The sequence below is a fragment of the Condylura cristata genome, unplaced genomic scaffold (genome assembly GCF_000260355.1).
Source record: "Condylura cristata isolate star-nosed mole 26May11 unplaced genomic scaffold, ConCri1.0 scaffold00028, whole genome shotgun sequence".
Taxonomy (NCBI): domain Eukaryota; kingdom Metazoa; phylum Chordata; class Mammalia; order Eulipotyphla; family Talpidae; genus Condylura; species Condylura cristata.
Genome location: NW_004567129.1, coordinates 26,961,726 through 26,982,953, shown reverse-complemented (window position 1 = coordinate 26,982,953; position 21,228 = coordinate 26,961,726). Strand labels below are relative to the sequence as shown.

The window sequence follows — 21,228 nt, the reverse complement described above, 5'->3', positions numbered from 1 at the left end:
ACCCTCTAGGCCCTAAAACAACCACTAAATGAACAAAACTGAGATATAGCTGACAACTATATCAGCTAAAGAAGTAAAAGGAATCAAAAAATACTCAACCCAAAGAAGTGAGAGAAAGGTGAAGGGAATGAATGAATAATAAATGGGAAACAAATTGTAGGATGGAAATTTAATATTAATACTCAGATTAACTATATATAAACTGAGCATCCCACTTAAGAGGCACCATCAGGCCAGATCTTTTTAAAAAGCACAATCCAATCATATGCTGCTTATGAGAAATTCACTATGACATCTGGTTATAAATACAAGGGTACACAAAAAGATACATAGTGATGGGCCCTCCCTGGTGGCACAGTGGGTTAAAGCACAGCTCTGTAATGGTATCTATACCCACTGCAGCACTAGTTTGATCCCTGGCCAGGGAGCTGACCCACAGGGTGCAGCAGACCGGCCCGCTGCTCCCCTAATCAGTGTGTTTCAGTACATCTGCCTGTTCTGCTCCCCACTCTGTCTCTAGTGAATCTTTCCCCCCCACCCCCACACCTTTGGCCTGTACCCAGTTCTTGTATGCACAAACAAATAAATAAATCTTAAAAAAAAAAGTAAAAACCTATACCAGCAAAACCACAATTTCTCCTCTAGTTACCGCCAATTCTCTCTCTCCCTTACATTTTTTGGCCTCCCTGAGGGCCCAGGGGGTAAGTCTCAGTGTTAACACTGCCCCTGCCTAGGTTCGATTCCCAGCCAGGGAGCTGACCCACATGGTGCAGAGACCTCTCCTGTCTTGCGGGCTGCTCCCCTAATCAGTGTGTTTCAGTACATCTGCCTGTTCTGCTCCCCACTCTGTCTCTAGTGAATCTTTCCCCCCCACCCCCACACCTTTGGCCTGTACCCAGTTCTTGTATGCACAAATAAATAAATCTTAAAAAAAAAAAGTAAAAACCTATACCAGCAAAGAACAATAACAACCTTCTACTTTAAAAAGCTAGGAGAGGGAGAAAAAAAAAAGCTAGAAGAGTGAATTAAACATAATGTAAGTTTAGATCAGAAATCAATGTAACAGACTAAACAAGAAAAATTAATGAAACCAAAAGCTAATATTTGAAGATTAGCAAAAATTATAGGATTCTAACCAGACTGATCACATGAGACAAATAAGCAAAAGAAAATGTTCTGTATAGTGTGTAATTGGGAGTCTCAGGCACAGATTTATACTCTGAAACAGTGCCTATTATCATCCACATTGAAAGCAAAGCTGTTCTAGTTTAGTTCATCCCCTATGGAGAGGACATAGTTCTTTTGACTCTGACTAGCTTCACGATAAATTTACGACTAAGAAACCTCTCCCATACTTTCCAGGAGCACAAGTTCCCAGTATTTAGCATCCTGCAACTGCTACATTTCGTTCTCTTGCTAACATAACATAGCACAGAAGGCTTGGGTAGTATTTTTATAGATGTTTTCTTCATTTTAGTCTCTACTACAAATTGATCGCAGGGAGTTTTCTACTTTCCTTATGAATCGTTTTGTCAGTTCTCAAGTTAGGGCATAACCCATATGAAATGCTGAAGAAAAGAATCAGATCTTCAGGGCAGAAGTGACAGTTTTCTCTGTTAGATTCTTAGGTTTTTGTTGCAGGCTGCTTTTGCTGCTTTGCACTTAGACTTTCCACTCCTGATGTTGAAGCTGATTTGAATTCTTGACAAAAGAACCTCCATGAACGTTCGAATGTTTTTACCTTCCTCAACAATATCTTCTCCTTACTTGTACCGCCTTTTCCACATAATCCCCACCCAATGTGGAGCTGGGTGTTCAGTATTACAAATTCACATTCCCACTTACTATCTTGGTGACTCCGGCTTATTGACTTAACCTTACCAGGGCCAGAGAGCAGAAATACACACAGGGAACGTTCAACGAGCACACTACCTCTGAAAAAACTGCAAGTTTAGAATCACACGGTCCCCAGAACATATGATGCGACTCTGGTCAAGCAAACGGTGGCATGTCCCAAAAGTCATGGACCTCAATGTCTCTCGATTTCATAGAACCCCTCCCCCCAAATTCCACGGCTTAAGTAAGTCTCTTACACGCGGCCATTAATGCCACATATTCCTGACTGCCGGCAACTAAAGCTCAGGATAGTCAGTCTCGTCCCGCCGCTGGCCTGGGTCGTTCCCCACCTTCGCCTGGCTGCTGTCCCCAGACGGAACTAAACCAACAGAGCGACACTTTCTTCACGGACCCGGCAACACAGTCCCAGGACCGCTAAGAACCAGCTACCCGTTAGGCGGAAGCGACTCTCTGCTGACTGGGACCGCGAAGGCCTTTGGGAAATGTAGTCCAGGGTCGAACTCTACCTGTACAGCTTTTTTCCCATAGACCAAGGTGCCCGCGCAGGTTCCGGGTGCCGGCCTTAAGGGCGCACTCCCTCAAGACCCTCACAAGGGTGCCAGCAGTTCAGGGCGCATTTAAACGCCGAGGTTGGCAATCCGCGCACAGGAAGCCCCCCGCCCCACTCCGGGGAGCCGCGGGGGCCTCTGGGAAGTGTTGTCCCACGTCTAACGGTCCAAGGCTGGTGCTGCTGTTGGCCGGGGCCGGCGCCGACCCGAGCGGCGCGGCTCCGGCGATCGGCGGCGGCTGTGCGCTCGCGGCGGCGCGGGGCGTGGAGCCGGGTCTGTGCCGCGGGGTCTGTGGTGAGTCCTCGCGGAGCCGCGCACTCCGAGCCGGACTCTTTGTGCTGGGCGGCGTAGGGCCTGCAGAGCCGCGCCTGGGTGTCGGGAGGCGGATGCGGCGCCCGACGCCCTGCGGCCGTGGGAGCGGCGGGTGGAGGACAGCAAGCGAGTCGCGGGGCGCGATCGAGCTCGGTCTGTGACAGTGTGGCTGTGAGATCGCGTGTGTGAGCGGATTTTGTGGTTGTGCTTTCCCTTTTATGAACGTGGGTGCGAACGTGCTTGCCTGTGGAACCCGCGCGTGAAGGAACAACTCCGAGGATGGAAGGGGAGATATCGTGTGCGAAGATTTGTGAGACTAACGTGGCTTCCTTTCGTTGGTTATGGTGGCAGAAAATGCCCTTATGTGAGAGCTCAACAACATTGTATTTTAATATTAATTTTCCCCCTTCGTATCAGCCACGTTGTGTTCTGTGAATGCCAGCCTTACACTCCTGGCCCCTGGCTCATAGCTCCCAACTGCAGCATACAGAAAAGCTCAAAGAAAACTATGGCTTCTAATTCTCCCAGTCATTGTCAAAATGGGCTTCATGTGTTTTTGTATCCATCCCCCTGAGAACATACACATGCATGTTTGCTTTCATGTATGTGCATAATGGCATCAAACTTGCAGTCATTCTGTACATACAGTTCTGTAACCTGCCTGTGTCCTTTTTTTTTTTTTTAAGATTTATTTATTTATGCATACAGAACTGGGGTACAGGCCAGACGTGTGGGGGTGAGAGGTTTCACCAAAGACAGAGTGGGGAGCAGAACAGGCCGACTGAAGTACACTGCAGAGGGGAGCAGCAGGCAGGTCAGGAGAGGTCTACCACGCACCATGTGGGTCACTTCTGGGCCTGGGATTGAACTCACACTGAAGCAGCTGCGGCCAGCTTGCAGTGCAGCATCCTAACCTGTTGCGCCACCAGGAAGGACCTGCCTGTATCTTTTAGAGTATCTTTCCACTAAAACAAATCTATACTACCACTTTCAAGTTTTTCACCGTATACATTTTAAAGCATTTATCCCTACTGATGGGAAAGCTCTTTCCAACTTCCTGTACTGTGTTTATCTTCAAGTACTTGGCACTTGGTTGTTTTGATAGGTGGCAGACACCTACAGGTGGAGCTGATGTGTCCGAATGTATGTATCCCAGTTATTCTCCTATCAGGTTCTAGCAGTCTGCAGTGTTACTGGCAAAGATTAATAACAATAGGTCGAATTAATATTAGTAATCTTTGTTAACCATATAGTTGTAAAATAATCTGTAATTTGCTAATGTTTGATTAGTCAAACATTTTAAAACTTTTTGTAAATTTTCTTAAGTAGTTCTCTAAAGTAGTGATCTGTTTCCAAATTTCATTTTCAGCATTCTATATTAAGTATTTACTTATTTATGTATTCACCATTTACTGAATGCCATCCATGTCACAGGAATGATTCTAGATGTTTTGGATACAGCATTGAAGAAAAGAAACTTCTTGCTATCATGGTACTTACATTGTTGTGGGCCAGATAATAAATGAGGTATGTACCATCTGCAGTTTTTCCCTATAAATCATTAAAGTTTGATTAGGAATAATGTTTGACTTAGTAATCAGGAAATGGGAAGCACAGGGAGACATCTTTAAATTCTGCTTACTACTAATAACACCAAAGTGCTTCTGAGGATGAGTGTGACTATTTGTCATACATTCCGGGTCAGAATACAAAATGTTACTGTCAACTTGGAAAATAGTTTGTTGGTTTCTTTTAAAGTTAAATATACTTTAACCAAGTGATCCAGCAATCCCAACTCTCAGTAGTTGCCCAAGTACATTGAAGATTGTGTTCTCACACAATTCTTTGTGAATATTTACAGCAGCTTTATTTTTTCTTTAATATTTATTTATTTATATATACAGAACTGGGGTACAGGCCAGAGGTGCAGGGGTGGTGAGCAGAGTCACCAGAGACAGTGGGAGCAGAAAAGGCTGATTGATGAAGTACACTGCTGAGGGGAGCAGTGGGCGGGTCAGGAGAGGTCTGCTGCACCATGTTGCACCATGTGGATTGCCTCCCCTCCGGGGCAGGAGGGGGATCTAACTCATGCTGAAGTGGCTTTAGCTTCTCAGTGCTGTGCTTTAACCCGCTGCACCACCAGGGAGCGCCTGGATGTCCTTGTTTTTGACTGTTTTGGGTTGCTGAACAAAAGCACCTGAGTTTGACACAGGTCCAGCATTGTCCCTTTTAGTATCATATTCTTTCTAGGTTTGAGGTACAGAAGAAGCAACACCAGACCGCTTCTGAGCCCTGTATTTTTTCACCAGTGCAGGTGCTGGGAGCCATTCAGATACCATTTATTCTGCTGTCCTAGTCAAGGCTAATTATAATGATTGTAACAAAATGGAGTTCCCAGGGTCACAGTGCTTAGTAGTTGCAGAGAGAACACAAAAGTAAGTCCCTGTGCTCCCAGGTTGCTGTTCTTTCTGATCTGGCCTAAAGTTTTGATCCTTTAGGAAAAAACTTCAAATGAGGCCTTCCTGGTGGCACAGGGGTAAAGACACAGCACTATCAAGCTACCTCCAGCCACTGTGACATGAGTTCGATCCCTGGCCAGGGAGGTGACCCCCCATGGCGCAGCAGACCTCTCCTTTCTTGCCTGCTGCTTACCTCAGCAGTGTACTTTCATCCATCTGCCTGTTCTGCACTCTGCTCTGTCTCTGGTGAATCCTCTCACCCCCTGAACCTTTGGCCTGTACCCCAATTCTTATATGCATAAATAATAATAAAATCTTTAAAAAAAAAGAAAAGAAAGAAAGAAAATAGTTCTTTCTAGGAAAAGAAATCAGTGACAGTGATAGGGAGCAAAGAAACAGTATAATAGTTGTTATTACTATAAATCGAGTAGCACTATATTATTTAAAATATTTAAAAAATGTATTTATGTATAGAAGAACTGAGGTGTAGGCCAGAGGTGTAGGGTGAAAGGATTCATCAGAGGCAGAGTGGGGAGCAGAACAGGAAGATCTACTGGAATATACTGCTGAGGGGAGCGGCAGGAGACACTCCCCTCTGCTGCACTGTGTGGGTCAGCTCCCTGGCTGGGGATGGAACTTGTAGTGGCTGGCAGTAGCTTGATAGCACTGTCTTTAACTCCTGTGCTTGTATGTTTTAATCTTCCTTGTGGATACAAGTGATATCACAAAGGAAACCTGATCTAATGAGTTTTTATTCTTTTCTCCAGCTCCCCCTTTGCAGGCCCTGTGAAATCCCAGAAAGAAGAGGAAATGACTGATATCCAGGTAAATATCAAATAATCTGTTTGCTCCCTGCCTTATTCTTGTGTGCAGTTTAGGGGGGTTGTAGGAGTCCACACAGTGAACTGAAAAATCCCCATATACATAAAGTGTATGTGCAGAGAAAATAAGAATTGGAAGATTAAGACCAGAGTTAAAATATGGTTATACAGAAATGTATTCATTCAGAAATTTCAATTGGACTTCAAATCTGAATTTCACTATTATGGGTAAAGCAAATCAGTATAGAAATTCGTTACATAATTTGCAATAATTAGTACAGTATAGTAATTAGCAGAAATGAGCTTTGATTGGCACCTAGGTCAAGAATTCTTATAGTAGACTCTTATAATTGATAAACACAGCTGTTTGATAGTCTTTTTTGATCAAGGACAAAATGAATATATGTCAAAATAGTCCTGTACTGGAAAAAACACAAATTAAGACAGAAAAAGGGGTAAATTATATATAGTATTTCATGGCGTGAAAGACTATACCAAAGTATAAAAACAGATTACTGCTACTCAGAGCAATACAGATGAATCTCATAAATAATGTGGAGAGAAACCAGAAACAAGAACATGATGGCTCCATTCCTATGAAGTTAGAAAACTGGCAAAACTAATCTCTTGTGACAGAAATCTCAATAATGATTACCTCTGCGGGGAGTACTGAAGGGGTCTTCTGGAATGCTAAAAATGTTTTATAGTTGACCTGAGGGATTAGGACACAAATATATAAATATATAAATGTATAAATATATAAATATATAAATGTATAAATATATTTGGTTGTACTTAAAATTAGTAATATACTACCTTCTATTCATGTCATACCTCTTTTTAGAAAACTAGAATATCTAAAGTACTAGATGGAGTGTGTATGTCTGTCAAATGACCTATAGCATATTTTTCAATGCACCTTTTTTATAGCTTGGATCACAACCGAATTAGTCATTTCTAGAAAATTCTGGTAATTTTGATCCCCTAGAATCTGAACAGAGATGTTTTATTTGGTTTGCTGTTTTATATCCAGTCTGTAGATCAATGCCTAGTATTTATGGTTTTTATGAGTGAATACTTGTGGCCTTAATTATTTGAACCCACAATGATTTATTCTTTTACAGTAAGTGATGTCTACCTCCCCTGCAAGGATATTTTCTTTTCCTCAGAACTTCATCCCCTCCCTTTTTTTTTAAGACTTACTTATTTATTTATGCAGGCCAGAGGTGCAAGGGATGAGAGGATTCACCAGAGTGGGGAGCAGAACAGGCAGATCTACTGATATACATTGCTGAGGGGAACAGTAGGAAGTCAGGAGAGGTCTGCTCTGCCATGTGGGTCAGCTCCCTGGCCAGGGATTGAACTTGTGCTGCAGTGGCTGTGGACAGCTTCATAGTACTGTGCTTTAATCTGCTATGACACCAGGAAGGGCCCCAACTCTCTTTTTCACACTTTCTTTAGAATCATTCTTAGACTTGCCCTGCAGTTTTGAACATATCTCACCTTACTGCATTTTTACCCTTACCTCACAGCTTTGTTCTGCTAAGATACAGCTTTCTTTGATCATATAAAGATAGTATTTATCTTTAGCTGGGGTATTACTTCTTTATTTCTCCAGTTTTTCCTTCAAACTCATGGAATTGTCAATGTGAGCACACCTTTGTGTCAGCATAAGAAACAGATCAAAAATAGAGTGACCCTAACACCCACTAGACTCCTTCTGCACCCTTCCCAGTCATTACCGCCACCCCAGGGGTGCCTGCTGTGGATCATGGATAACATTTGCTTGTCTTTTAACCTATATAATATGTGAACTTTAAAAATAATAAAAAATTTTAAAAAGTGCTTTAAATTTCTAAATGGAAGTCATACTGCTTTCTAGAAAATTTTCAGCAGCATCTCATCTCTAAAACATGTGATAAATCATTCTTAATATTGTTTTCCCATAGTTCCGGCTACAGGCATGTACAAAACTTTATTACTGTTTTTTCCTAGTTAGTATTTATAGAATTCTGTCTGTGGCGCTCTTTTTTTCCAGTGTACATGAGCTCTTTAAGCAATTATATCCTATTTTCTTGGCTGCACACACCTGTTATTTGCATGTAAACAATAAGTCCTCCTTTTGATTTTAGATTTCTCCTTAATATATACCACTACTAAGTCAGTGGATGTCCTACTGTATTTCAGTTTTTGCCTATCATTCTTTTTTTGCTTCTGATCCATCCAGATTGTTTTTATTTTGTCCTTCATCAGCGATTCATAGTGAATCTAGCCCATTCCCAAACCACTGAACATGGTGTGAAGTTTTACATTCCCCTATTTAAAAAAAAATTTTTTTTTTAATTTATTTTTGCATACAAGAGCTGGGGTATAGGTCAGAGGTGGGATGTATGTGTGTATGTGTGAGAGGGAGGATTCACGAGAGACAGAGTGGGGAGCAGAACAGGCAGATCTACTGAAATCCACTGCTGAGGGGAACAGCGGGGAGACAGGAGAGGCCTGTGGTGCCATGTAGGTGCCATGTAGCTCCCTGGCTGGGGATTGAACTCAGGCTGTAGTAGCAATAGCTTGATAGCACTAAGACCTAACCCCTAGGCCACCAGGGAAACCCCCACTCCCCCTATTTTTTTATATTCAGTATAAATTGGTGCCCATGATAATTTGAGCCCATATTAGTTTACTTAAGCTAAGTCCTTGCTGAATTAGTAAATGGACATACAAAAATTTAATATCCTCTCACCCTTGCACACTGTAAGAACATGGTTCAGTATATTTTGTCCACATTGCAAAGATGTTTGACTTCAGATTGAACAGGAGTGCGTTGTTACAGGAAATGGTGACATTCAAAGATGTGGCTATTGACTTCACCCAGGAAGAGTGGCAGCAACTGGATCCTGCTCAAAGGAACCTGTATCGAAATGTGATGCTAGAGAACTATAACAACTTAATTACAGTGGGTAAGCGTGGTTTCCTGTGACTCGAATCCCAGGAATAGAGTGCTTTCTTCCCCACCCCATTGTTTCTGAAATGTGCCGAACCTTTTAAGTGTTTGAGGTTGGTTGTTCAATGCTGTGTTCACATATTTGCGGATGCTGCAGCTTTGAAAGGAAGTCATTCTTGGTGATGTTTTGTGGTTAGTATCCCCAGAAACTACACTTTTCTTATCCTCCAGAAAACCTGCTTTTTACTGGGTAAGCATCAATTTTGAATGATTCTTGGTTCCTAGCACTTTTGCACAAAACTTTGCCATTTCCCTTTAACAGGGTATCCATTCACCAAGCCTGATGTGATTTTCAAGTTGGAGCAAGAAGAAGAACCATGGGTGTCTGAGGAAAAAGTGTTAAGGAGACACTGTCCAGGTTAGTAGGAGAAAACCAGACAGGTGAGGAAGAAAGAGGACCCTTGAGTGGTTAACCTGTAGATAGTTGGTCCCTCTGAAATGTTCTTCAAGGGTGTTTTCCTAAAAACCATAGATTTTTCTCATGGTAATTGACATGAATGCTTTATAAACCTAAGAAGTCATTTTTAAGGTAACGTCTTTCCTCACAACTTTCCACAAAACGTAAAGGGCCAGCTGGCTCTCTGACCTGAGTGCCCAATACTAACACTTCCCAATTCATCTCCAGCTTTCCTTTGCTAATCAATCCACTTATTAGCATTTTCAGTTTTTCTGTATCTCTTTTTATACAGGATTCTTACCTTTTCATTCAGATACTTACAGAATTATAGTTGTTCAAATAAACCTCTAGACATCTGTATTTCTTTATTTTCTACATCTCTTCTTCCGTCATAAATGTCTCAGCATTGTGTTCCATAACATCATACTTCGCACGGGATTTTTAGCTGGCGCTGTCCAGCTTAAGTAATGATGACAACTCTTATTTCAATAAAAGTTTTTTAAGTCAATGCTACTTTTCTTTTCGTTTCCAACTTTCTACTGTTTTGCCATGTATGCTTGCATGCATTTGTGTATGTACAGTCATAACACACATACATGTTCATCTGTAATGCACACACACTTATATACACGTGTTTCCAATGTGATACCTATTTCCATGTCTTTTTTGCCCTTCAAGAAGAGAACCATTTATATTTGGAATTTTTCCCACCAAGCATAGTATTAGTGTTCAAGTTGTACTGTACTCTTTCAAGTTAAATAAGTTTCTGCATGTTCCTATTTTATAAGAATCTTTTACAGATGTTTAATTTTATCATTTGTTTAATATCTGTTTGACTTTTTCACATATTTCCCAATAGTAATAGATTTTTTAAATATAGAAGCATACTTATTTCCTTGGGGGAAAAAGTCTATTCAGGTATGATACATCTTATATTGAATATGCTCCTGGCTAATTCCCTTTCCTTAAGTCATTTTGCTATTCTATAGAGAGTTTTTACATTGGTATTTGTAAGTGCTACATGGTTTGTCTTTTTTTGGTTATCACCTTTTTCAGGTTTTGGTATTAGCATTATGCTTCCACACAAAAACTGGGACTTCCTTCCCCCTTTATTACTTTTGATATAAAATGGGAGCTATCCCTTAAATGTTAATTAAAATTCCCATGTATTTTTTTCTGGACATTTCTATTGTGTTTTTAGAGGTTTGCTTTTCATATTTTTCTGTTTAGTTTGTGGAAATTGGCTTAAGTAGATTTTCTGCATCATCTACTATGACTTTTGGCAATACACATTTTCTAGAAAATTATTCATGTCAAATGGTTTACAAAAAATATTTCAGCAGAATCCTGGAAATTTTTTAAACTTCTACTTCTGTCATTTCTTTTTTATTTGTATATTCTATATCCCCCCTTTTATTTGCTCAATTCTGTTTTTTTTTCTAGATACCATTTAAAAACAATCAAAGCTATTTGATTAATAAATCTACCTCTACTCATATTCGTTTCCCTAGAATTTTCTTCTCAAATAGCTTAGGAAATAGGAGATACATCTGCAATTGGCTTAATAATGTCAAAAACCAAACCCATAAGAGTATACTTGAAGTTCTTTTATAATACAATATTGGAAGATTTTACAAATGATATTTATTTGCAATCTGTTTTAGAAATATGGGTTACTGATGAGCATGAAAAAGTCCAGGACAGACTTTTGATGCAGCTTGAAGATAAATTCACAAAAACATGGACTGAAGAAAAAGTCAATGAGTGTCATAAGAAATTTACAAATGTATTTTCTTCAAACTCAGACATTTTCCCTTCCAGTCACAATATGTATGAATATGACTTATTTGGACAATGTTTAGGGCATAATTTTGATTATCATAATAATGAAAGACTTCTTATAAGAAAGGAAAATTGTGGCTACAATGAACCTGTGAAATCATTTGGCAGTAGTTCATCCCATCTTGTAGTAACTCCCTTTAGGTGTAATCATTGTGGGAAAGGATTCAGTCAAACATTGGACCTCATAAGACACCTAAGAATTCATACTGGAGAGAAACCTTATGAATGTAAAAAGTGTAGGAAAGCCTTTAGCCATAAGGAGAAACTTATTAAACATAATAACATTCACAATAGGGAGCAATCTTATGAATGTAATGAGTGTGGAAAAACTTTTATTAAAATGTCAAATCTCATTAGACATCAAAGAATCCATACTGGAGAGAAACCCTATGCATGTAAAGAATGTGGGAAATCCTTCAGTCAGAAATCTAATCTCATTGATCATGAAAAAATTCATACTGGAGAAAAACCTTATGAATGTAATGAATGTGGGAAAGCATTCAGTCAGAAACAAAGTCTCATTGCACATCAGAAAGTTCACACTGGGGAGAAGCCTTATGCATGTAATGAATGTGGTAAAGCCTTCCCTCGAATTGCATCCCTTGCTCTTCATATGAGAAGTCATACGGGAGAAAAACCTTATAAATGTGATAAATGTGGAAAAGCCTTCTCTCAGTTTTCCATGCTTATTATACATGTGAGAATTCATACAGGTGAGAAACCCTATGAATGTAATGAATGTGGAAAATCTTTCTCTCAAAGCTCAGCCCTAACTGTACATATGAGAAGTCACACTGGTGAGAAACCTTATGAATGTAAGGAATGTAGGAAAGCCTTCAGCCACAAAAAAAACTTTATTACACATCAGAAGATTCATACTAGAGAAAAACCTTATGAATGTAATGAATGTGGAAAAGCTTTCATTCAGATGTCAAATCTCGTTCGACACCAGAGAATCCATACTGGAGAAAAACCTTATATATGTAAGGAATGTGGCAAAGCCTTTAGCCAGAAATCAAATCTCATTGCTCATGAAAAAATTCACTCTGGGGAGAAACCCTATGAATGTAATGAATGTGGTAAAGCCTTCAGCCAAAAGCAAAACTTTATTACACACCAGAAAGTTCACACTGGAGAGAAACCTTACGATTGTAATGAATGTGGTAAAGCCTTCTCTCAAATTGCATCCCTTACTCTTCATTTGAGAAGTCACACAGGAGAAAAGCCTTATGAATGTGATAAGTGTGGAAAAGCCTTCTCTCAGTGCTCACTGCTTAATTTACATATGAGAAGTCATACAGGTGAGAAGCCCTATGTATGTAATGAATGTGGGAAAGCCTTCTCTCAAAGAACTTCCCTTATTGTGCATATGAGAGGTCACACAGGTGAGAAGCCCTATGAATGTAATAAATGTGGGAAAGCCTTCTCCCAGAGCTCCTCACTAACTATACATATACGTGGTCACACAGGTGAGAAACCCTTTGACTGCAGTAAATGTGGAAAAGCCTTCTCTCAAATCTCATCTCTTACACTTCACATGAGAAAACATACAGGTGAGAAGCCTTATCACTGTATTGAGTGTGGCAAAGCATTCAGCCAAAAGTCACACCTTGTTAGACACCAGAGAATCCATACTCATTAGATGTAACTACAGTGAATATGGAAAAGCCTTCAGAAGGAAGCTGCACATCACTGCACAATGTATCATCAGTTCTAAAGCAGAAAACAATGTAGTAAAAGTACTTTGAAGAAGCCACATCTATAAAATATGGGGATTCTTATCAAGGTGACAAATTGTATGATGAGAAGCTGATCAAAAAGGTTTAGCAAGACATCTTACCTGTTAATATTTAGTCAGTGGTCTCATTAAAATATGGTCTCTGCTATCAGCATATCACCATGATCCTGGGCTCCTACCAATACTATAAGCAAGAAATACTGCAAAGAAAAGAGAAACTTCAGCCTTTTATAAAAAAAATCATTAAAAATGTATTGATATATCTAAGGATAAGCACAACAATGAATTACAAGACAAGTATATAGAGATATAAGAACATACTGAACATATTGATGAGCACAAAACACCTGAAAATTTGAGGAAAAAATATATTGAAGACTTGACATTGTAAAAATACGTAAATTCTCTCCCAAATATCTAAAAGTACTTCCAATTCAGAGTTTTCAGCAGTTACATTTTTAGGAATTTCACAAACTGATTTAAACTTTTAGTGGAATGTAAAGGACCACAGGTAGCTGTGTCAAATGTGATAAGAGAAATATTGAAGACATGGTCTTCTAAATGTAATTATAGACTTTAAAGCTGGTATCACTTAAGCAATGTGTTCTTACCAAAATAATTGCGTGGAAACAAATTGAGGACTGATACAAAAATCCAAAGAGATGTGGGAATTTCTCTATGTGTATGACAGTGCTGTTGAAATCATTGGAGAAATTATAGCCTATGCAATAAATGGAAGGTTCATATGAACAAGGTTCTCTATCATTTCAAAAAATAAAATCCAAATAGATTGAAGGTCAGAATGTAAAAATTCTGAAACTATAATGAAAATAAAAAATATGCCATTAGAAAAACAGGATTTCTTTTAGAACACATAAACATGGTACTATCAATTCTATTTTGGTGTTTTGGCCTCAGAGGTGCCCAGCATATAGACAGAGAAAGATCTGTATCTCATTTTGTTCACTGAATCATGGTGTGTATTAACTCAAAATTGGACATAACAAATTTCCATCAGTAGAGGGTAAAGCAACACAATTTGATTATTTCTATGCAATTCATTGTTTAGCAGGACAATACAAATTTGTTCCACATAAAGCTACATGGGTAGATCACATTGTATGATATTAAGAGAATAAAGCAAAATGCACATGAAACTACATTTTTTATAAATAATAGTGCAAAAAAACTGCACTTTTAATCATGAATTCACGTTATGACATTGGTTGCCTTTTAGGAAGTGGGAGGGTTTTGGAGAGGGAATTGTTATACTTGTAATATTTCCTTAATAAAAAAATGAAAGCCAATAAGACAGTGGTGACGAATTTGGTTGTCAAAAGAATTTTTTTATTATTGTTTACCTTTAGTTTCCAGTTTCTCTGAAATATGAACCATGAGTGATTTTATTTAATCTTCCTTTTTGCAGTTAGTCACCATCTTTAAATGCTACTTTCTAGATGGGAATGGAATGTCATTGGCGCCTAGGTAACATGGGAGAAGGTGAAGTGTTGAGGTTGAGAAGTTCAACCTCAAATTACCTAGTTCCACCTTGCTGCTGCTGGTTGGGTATGGAAGTTCATCCTGGCCCAAACTCCTCATCATGGGGTGGACTGGGGCTGGTTCCCCCAGAAGTGCTTTTGCACCAAGACAGAGCTTCGAGGCACTAAGTCAGAGGTGGAAAGAAACCAGCTCTATAAGGGGGAAGGAAGGGCTTTCTGTGCTCAGCACCCATCAGCAGCCCCAAGGAGGCGCTCTAGTGACTCTCATCCAAGGGACCAAAGAATCACAGCAGTCCACTGTTCACATTAATTTTGGCAGCTCTTTGCATATAACCACACTGAGAGGCTGGAAAATAAGCCTTGGGATAATCAGGGTTTTTGCTGTTGTCTCACACCAGGCAAAGCAGGCCTAAAGAAACCGTAATGAAAATGTATAGTCTCTTGAAGAGGCCGAACTGTCTCCCAGCTAGTAAGGGATCCCTTAAGGAAGGACAACCCATGATTCCTTCAAGAGAAGCAACATCACTGGCCAACAAGCACGTGAAAAAACCCTTAGCATTACTAGTCCTTGGGAAAATGTAAATCAAAATTACATGAGATACCACAGCTGGGGATGGCTATAATCTTAAAAAGGTAAGTGTTAATGAGGATGTGGAGAAAACTTGTATATTGCCTGTGGTAGTGGGAAATGTTTCAGTTTGGCAGTTCTTTAAAAAGCTTGCATAGAATTACCATATAATGCAACACTTATATTCCTGCATGTATATATACCCCCAGAGAGTTGAAGCCAAGGGCATGTTACACACGAATTCTTAGCACTAGTCACAGAAGCCAAGGTTTCTGTACTCTCCAGATGGCCATCAACAGATAACAGATAAACTGTGATATGTGCACACAAGCTGAAATATTATCCAATGACAAGACAGAATGAAGGACAAATAATGTTTATATGACATGATGGACCTTCAAACATGCTCAAGATGCCAGATTTAAAAAAAAAAAAAAGATCACCTATTGTATGATTGATTTTATATTAAATATCCAAAAGAGATGAAGCCTTAGTAGTGATGGAACACAAATTAGTGGTTGCTAGGCATGGAGGGGAGGGAAGAAATGGAGAGAAAACAACAGGTAAGGGATTCTACTCAGTTTAAACAGCAGAGATTTCCAGACTGAATTTTTAAAACAATATCCAATTTTATGCTGCTTACAAGAAACTGATTTTAAATAGAAAGATTTTACTAACAATTAAAAGAATGTTAAAGTACATGTATTAATATCAGGCAAAATAGACTTCTGAGCAAAAAATATATTCATAGGACCTCCCTGATTTCAGTACTATTACCTCAGTAGCCTGAGTTTATCCCAGGCCAGGGAGGTCACACACAGAGCACAGCAGACCTCTCCTGTTTCACCCACTGCTCCCCTCAGGAGGGTATTTCAGGAGATCTGCCTATTTTGCTCCCCGCTCTTTCCTGGTGAATCCTCTCACTGCCCCTGCACCTCTGGTTCTGTATGCATAAATAAATCTTTAAAAAAAAGAATGTGGGGAGTGGGACCTCCCTGGTATCAGAGAGGTGAAGTCTCAGCTTTGAAGCTAACTGTAGTCACTGCAGCATAAGATCCAACCTCAGCCAGGGAGCTGACCCACATGGTGCAGCAAACCTCTCCTGACCCACCCGCTGGTCCCCTCATGGATCTGCCTGTTCTGCTCCCCACTCTGTCTCTGGTGAATCCTCTCATGACCCTGCACCTCTGGCCTAAACCCCAGTGCTTATATACATACATAAATAAATAAATCTTTTTAAAAAATAACATTTAAGCCAAATAAAAAAATGAGTTTTTTAGATAAAGAACATCTAAAATTATAAAACATGTACATTGAAAACACTAAATGCCCAAATTGCAGAACACAATTTATGTCACATAGGGAAATATATGGCTTAAAGTATACTTAAGAAAACCAAAAACGTAAATTTTCAGTATAAGAGGTGCAAAACACCAAACTTAACCAAAAATAACTATAAACACAAGAGACAGAAATCTGTAGGGAATTGGGAGAAATAAGAGAAAATAAAATAAAACCTAGGGAGTGGCTTTTATACCGTTTCTATAAAATGTCAAGGGGCCCTCCCTGGTGGTGCAGCGGGTTAAGGCACAGCACAGCACTCTGAAGTTACTGCAGTGTTCGATCCCTGACAAGGGAGGTGACCCACATGGCACAGCAGACCTCCCCTGTCTCCTCACTGCTCCCCTCAGCAGTGGATTTCAATCTGCCTGTTCTGCTCCCCACTTTGTCTCTGGTGAATCCTCTCACTGCCCCTGCACCTCTGGCTTGTATCCCAGTTCTGTAAGCATAGATAAATAAATCTTTTTTTTGAAAAAGGTCAATCAAGGTGCAAATGAGGTAATGAGTACGAAACAAAATGAAACTGGAAGAATAATAAAAGAATCTTATGAATGACTATTTGTGAACAAATTTGAGGATGTGTAGAAAATACCAAAATTGTAAAAAACAAAATTTGAATAAACATGATATATTTAAATGGTATGGAATAATTCACTGAAAAGAAGAAAACATCCACAGCCCAGATAGATTTATAAGTTTCGTTTTTTAAAAAAGATTTGTTTATTTATGCATGTAGAACTGGGGTACAGGCCAGTGAGAGGGTGGTGAGAGGCTTCACCTGAGACAGAGTGGGGAGCAGAACAGGCAGACTGATGAAGTACAATGCTGGGGGGATCAGGAGAGGTCTGCTGCGCCCTGTGGGTCAGCTGCAGTCTCTCCCTCATAGTGCTGAGCCTTTACCCTTGTGCCATCAGGGCGGCCCTATACTTCTTATTTTGTCATTAGAAGTTAGTTTTATGAAAGGAGACATCTGTTTGTTCAGTTCTGTACTGTTATCCCATTGCCAAGAACTGGCTTACAGTAGGTACTCGGTATAAACATTGTAATCAACACACATACCCACACCCCTGCATAATCAATAGTAAATAAACTCTTACATATGACAAGTGAAAACTGCATGAACTGTAACACAGTAGAGAGACATGTTCATCACTAATGGTCATACAAAATAACCAGGTAAGAGGTTCATCACCATTGGTCATACCCAGCAGCCAGTGCAAAGTGCTTCACCATTACATGAATTAATCCAGGTCCTAAAAAGAACTGCGCAGACTCGACCAAACCCTCCTCTCTCAGCAGATATCTCCAGATGCCCAAGTTTTTAATAGTACTAAATGATCGAGTCAATATATCATAGGACAATGGGCTGTTCAGTTACACACAAAATTTTCTATCTCTTGGCGCCTCTCTGGCAGCCTAGGAGTTAAGTCTCAGTGCTATCATGCTCTGGCCTGAGTTTGATCCCCAGCCAGGCCCACAGGGCACAGCAGACCTCTCCTGTCTCACTGCAGCTCCCCTCAGCAGTGTGTTTCGGTAGATCTGCCTGTTCTGTTCCCCACTCTGTCTCTGGTGGATTCTCTCACACCCCCACCCCACACACACACCTCTGGCCTGTACCCTAGTTCCTGTATGCATAGATTAATAAATCTTAAAAAAAAAAAGAGCCACTAATTCAACAAAGAGGTCAATTGCTCTCTCCATAATTCTCTTAGTTTGCCTTCTTCTTTAAAGCTCTATAGATGGGTCACTGCCACAAATTATTTTTTAATTTCTTCTCAGAAAGCCTGGTAGTGAGTTTCACCATGTGAATTTTTTAAATTCCACCCTTATTGTGAACAGACTAAAAAAATTCAAATTAATTTTTATCAACAAATAAAACAATCAGCTTTATGGAGGCTGTCCACTGAACTTCTATGTACTTGTCTTAAGTGTTGTTGGGATAAATATTGATACCATAGTGGCAATCCATGGCATATGAGTTAGGATTAAGTTCAACAGGCAAAAACCCAATTCAAATTAACTTAGGCCAAAAAAAAAACCAAAAACTTATTTGATCACAAAAGGATGGTAGAGACATCAGATGTGAGTAAACTGAGGAGATGAGGAGATCCAGAAATGTCACTGGCTCCCTGCCAGTGTCTTCTGTGTTGGATCCTGGGGAGGCTTTCCCAATGCAGTAGCAAAAAGGGAGGGGGCAAGCAGGTTCTCCCTGGTGGCCCTAGGGAGGAGCCACCACTGTACAGCACTGTGAAGTTATCTGCAGCCATTGCAGCATGAGTTCAATCCCCACCAGGAAGCTGACCCACATGGTACAGCAGATCTCTCCTGTATTGCACACTGCTCAATTCAGCAGTGTTGTTTCAGTAGATCCAGCTGTTCTACTTCTCATTCTGTCTCTGGCGAATCCCCTTACCCCCTTCACTTCTGGCCTGTACCCCAGTTCTTGTATGCATAATTTTTTTTTAAAAAAGGGGGGGCTATTGGTGAATTTTTAGCCACACTAAATCATTGATACTTCTAATTCCAGAGAAAACAAAATTAGCTATTCTTGCCCATAACACACACCCCCATCCCCACCAAAGAGCTCTAGAGGACCAGAAAGGCTCATCTACTGATCCCGTATCATCACTGGGTTGTGGGAACTTAACCAGAGCATGACCATCCTACTGCTTGCTAATAGTTTCATCCAAATCATATGCACTGAGGGTGAGCTAAGTCTCAAACAGAGTATCTAACAGTTCAAAAAGTAAATGTCTGTCTTTCAGGCAATTTTAAATAAGGATACTTATGAGCTGAAGGCTTCTCCATAGGTATTACTTTCCTAAAATTACAAACCAAAGAATTGATATTTAGTTAATAAGGACAGAATGGTGACCAATTCTTTCTTATACTTGTTATAATGAGAGAGTGTCTCTGTTATGAACTTTCTGATGTCGCTTGAGGGCTGTGACACAGCTGAAACTATCCCCACAATCACTGCAGTTAGAGGGTTTTTCTCCAGCGTGAATGCGCTGGTGTAGCCTCAGTGACAAGATCTGATGGAAGGCCTTCCCACACTCCTTACATTCATAGGGTTTCTCTCCAGTGTGAATTCTCTGATGTTGAGTGAGATAGGAGCCACAACTGAAGGCTTTGCCACATTTGTTACATCCATAGGGTTTCTCTCCCGCATGGCTCCTCTTATGATGAATGAGCAGTAAAGTGTCACTGAAGGCTTTCCCACACTTGCTGCATTCGAAAGGTCTCTCTCCACTGTGAATTCTATGATGTCGATTAAGTTGTGAGTCCGTCCTAAAGAACTTCCCACATTTGATACACTCATAGGGTTTTTCCCCAGTATGGATTCTCTGATGTTGATTAAGGTGTGAACGATAGCCAAAGGTCTTCCCACATTCGTCACATTTAAAGGGTTTCTCTCCTGTGTGAATCCGCTGATGCAAAGTGAGGGCGATGCGCCTGCTGAAGGCTTTGCCACACTGACTACATTCATAAGGTTTCTCTCCAGTGTGAATTCTCTGGTGCTGACTGAGGTGTGCGCTCTGTCTGAAGGCCTTGTTACACTCCTTACATTCATATGGTTTCTCCCCGGTGTGAATTCTCTGGTGTTCAACAAGGAAGGCAAAACGGCTGAAGGCCTTCCCACAGTCACTGCACACAAAGGGCTTCTCCCCAGTGTGGATTCTCTGGTGTTGGGCGAGGTGTGCACTCTGCCTGAAGGCTTTGTTGCAGTCCTTGCATTCGTAGGGTTTCTCTCCAATATGCCTTCTCTGATGGTCAGTGAGAAAGAAGCCATGACTGAAGGCTTTGCCACAGTTATTACATGTATGTGGCTTCTCTCTCCTGTGAGTCCTCTGAGGTTGAGTAAAGAATGCATAACAGCTGAAGCCATCACCACAATCCTCATAACTGTGGGCTAATTTTCCAAAATGAGCAGTTTGACACTGGTTAAATAATGAGTGGAAACTTAAAAGACTCGAATAATCATTATTTTCATAAGGTTTCTTCCCAGGAGGGCCTCTGGTATCTTTACTAAGGTATGTGTTCTGACTGAACTTTGCATATTCATTATGTAGCAAAGATTCCTTCTCAGTATGTAATCTTTTATGTTCAATGAAGACTGAATTAGGGGGGAACATTTTATCATAAATATCAAATGTATGGACTTCCTCTACTTCAGGAGCTGTCTGTTGTGTTAAAATTATTGACTTCAAGAAAATGCTTCTCTTAGAATTGCTAAATTCGTTGTCTCTGTTTACAGCAGAGATTTCTCTAAGAGTTGTCATTTGCTTGAAATGCTTCTCCTGATAGCCCTCAAGCTGATCACATCCGTCCTCATATTCCTTGGCTTCTCTGACCCTGGAGCATTCAACGTCACATCTTGTAAGCCTTTCCATTACCACCCCTTGGGGTACTTCTTCATCAATGTACCATTTTGTAGATAATTCTTTGATTTCATACCAAGACTCCCAATCTGAAAAATATCAAGACAGCAAATGTCTCCTTTTGTCCTTTGCAAGGAGAAACAAAGTGATAGAAGCAAAAAGAATTTAATTGCAGACAAAGCTCATGCCAGGACAGTAAGGAACTGAGGACAACTGATTAGATCAGTTTCCCTGTCAAGAGTCTTTAAAATCTGCAAACCAACCTGCGCTGGTATTCCTAAGACTCAGGTTCCATTAGGCAAGTGTTAGTGTTGACTTCTTCCTCTTTATACTATTGCATCCAATGCCAATAGTGGCATCTTCTTGAATAAATAAATGCTGAGAGAATACTCAACAACTTCTAAGATTTATCAATATCAGAGGAAAAAATATTTCTTCTCAGTGTCTAGATGAAATCTGGAGG

General features: G+C 40.2%; 2 protein-coding genes across 2 annotated transcripts in view; one reads left to right on the top strand and one right to left on the bottom strand.

The window, feature by feature from the left end:
* Positions 1-2,619: 2,619 nt before the first annotated feature.
* Positions 2,620-15,888, top strand: ZNF569 (zinc finger protein 569). The gene is made up of 6 exons (XM_012730508.1): positions 2,620-2,699; positions 4,152-4,244; positions 5,944-6,001; positions 8,828-8,954; positions 9,261-9,356; positions 11,060-15,888. The coding sequence occupies exons 2-6, from the start codon at positions 4,240-4,242 to the stop codon at positions 12,877-12,879; spliced, it is 2,106 nt and encodes a 701-aa protein (XP_012585962.1). The 5' UTR covers positions 2,620-2,699; positions 4,152-4,239; the 3' UTR covers positions 12,880-15,888.
* A 2,762-nt stretch (positions 15,889-18,650) lies between these two features.
* Positions 18,651-21,228, bottom strand: part of ZNF527 (zinc finger protein 527) — a 5,476-nt gene continuing 2,898 nt past the window's right edge. The window contains 1 exon segment of the mRNA XM_012730522.1: positions 18,651-20,854. Within this exon segment, the coding sequence (XP_012585976.1) occupies positions 19,278-20,854 (1,577 nt within the window). The 3' untranslated portion in view covers positions 18,651-19,277.

Excerpts from the sequence above, each read along its gene's own strand:
- ZNF569 (XM_012730508.1), top strand. Across the intron at positions 6,002-8,827 it reads AGGAAATGACTGATATCCAG|GAAATGGTGACATTCAAAGA; the intron begins GTAAATATCAAA and ends GCGTTGTTACAG. Across the intron at positions 9,357-11,059 it reads GTTAAGGAGACACTGTCCAG|AAATATGGGTTACTGATGAG; the intron begins GTTAGTAGGAGA and ends AATCTGTTTTAG.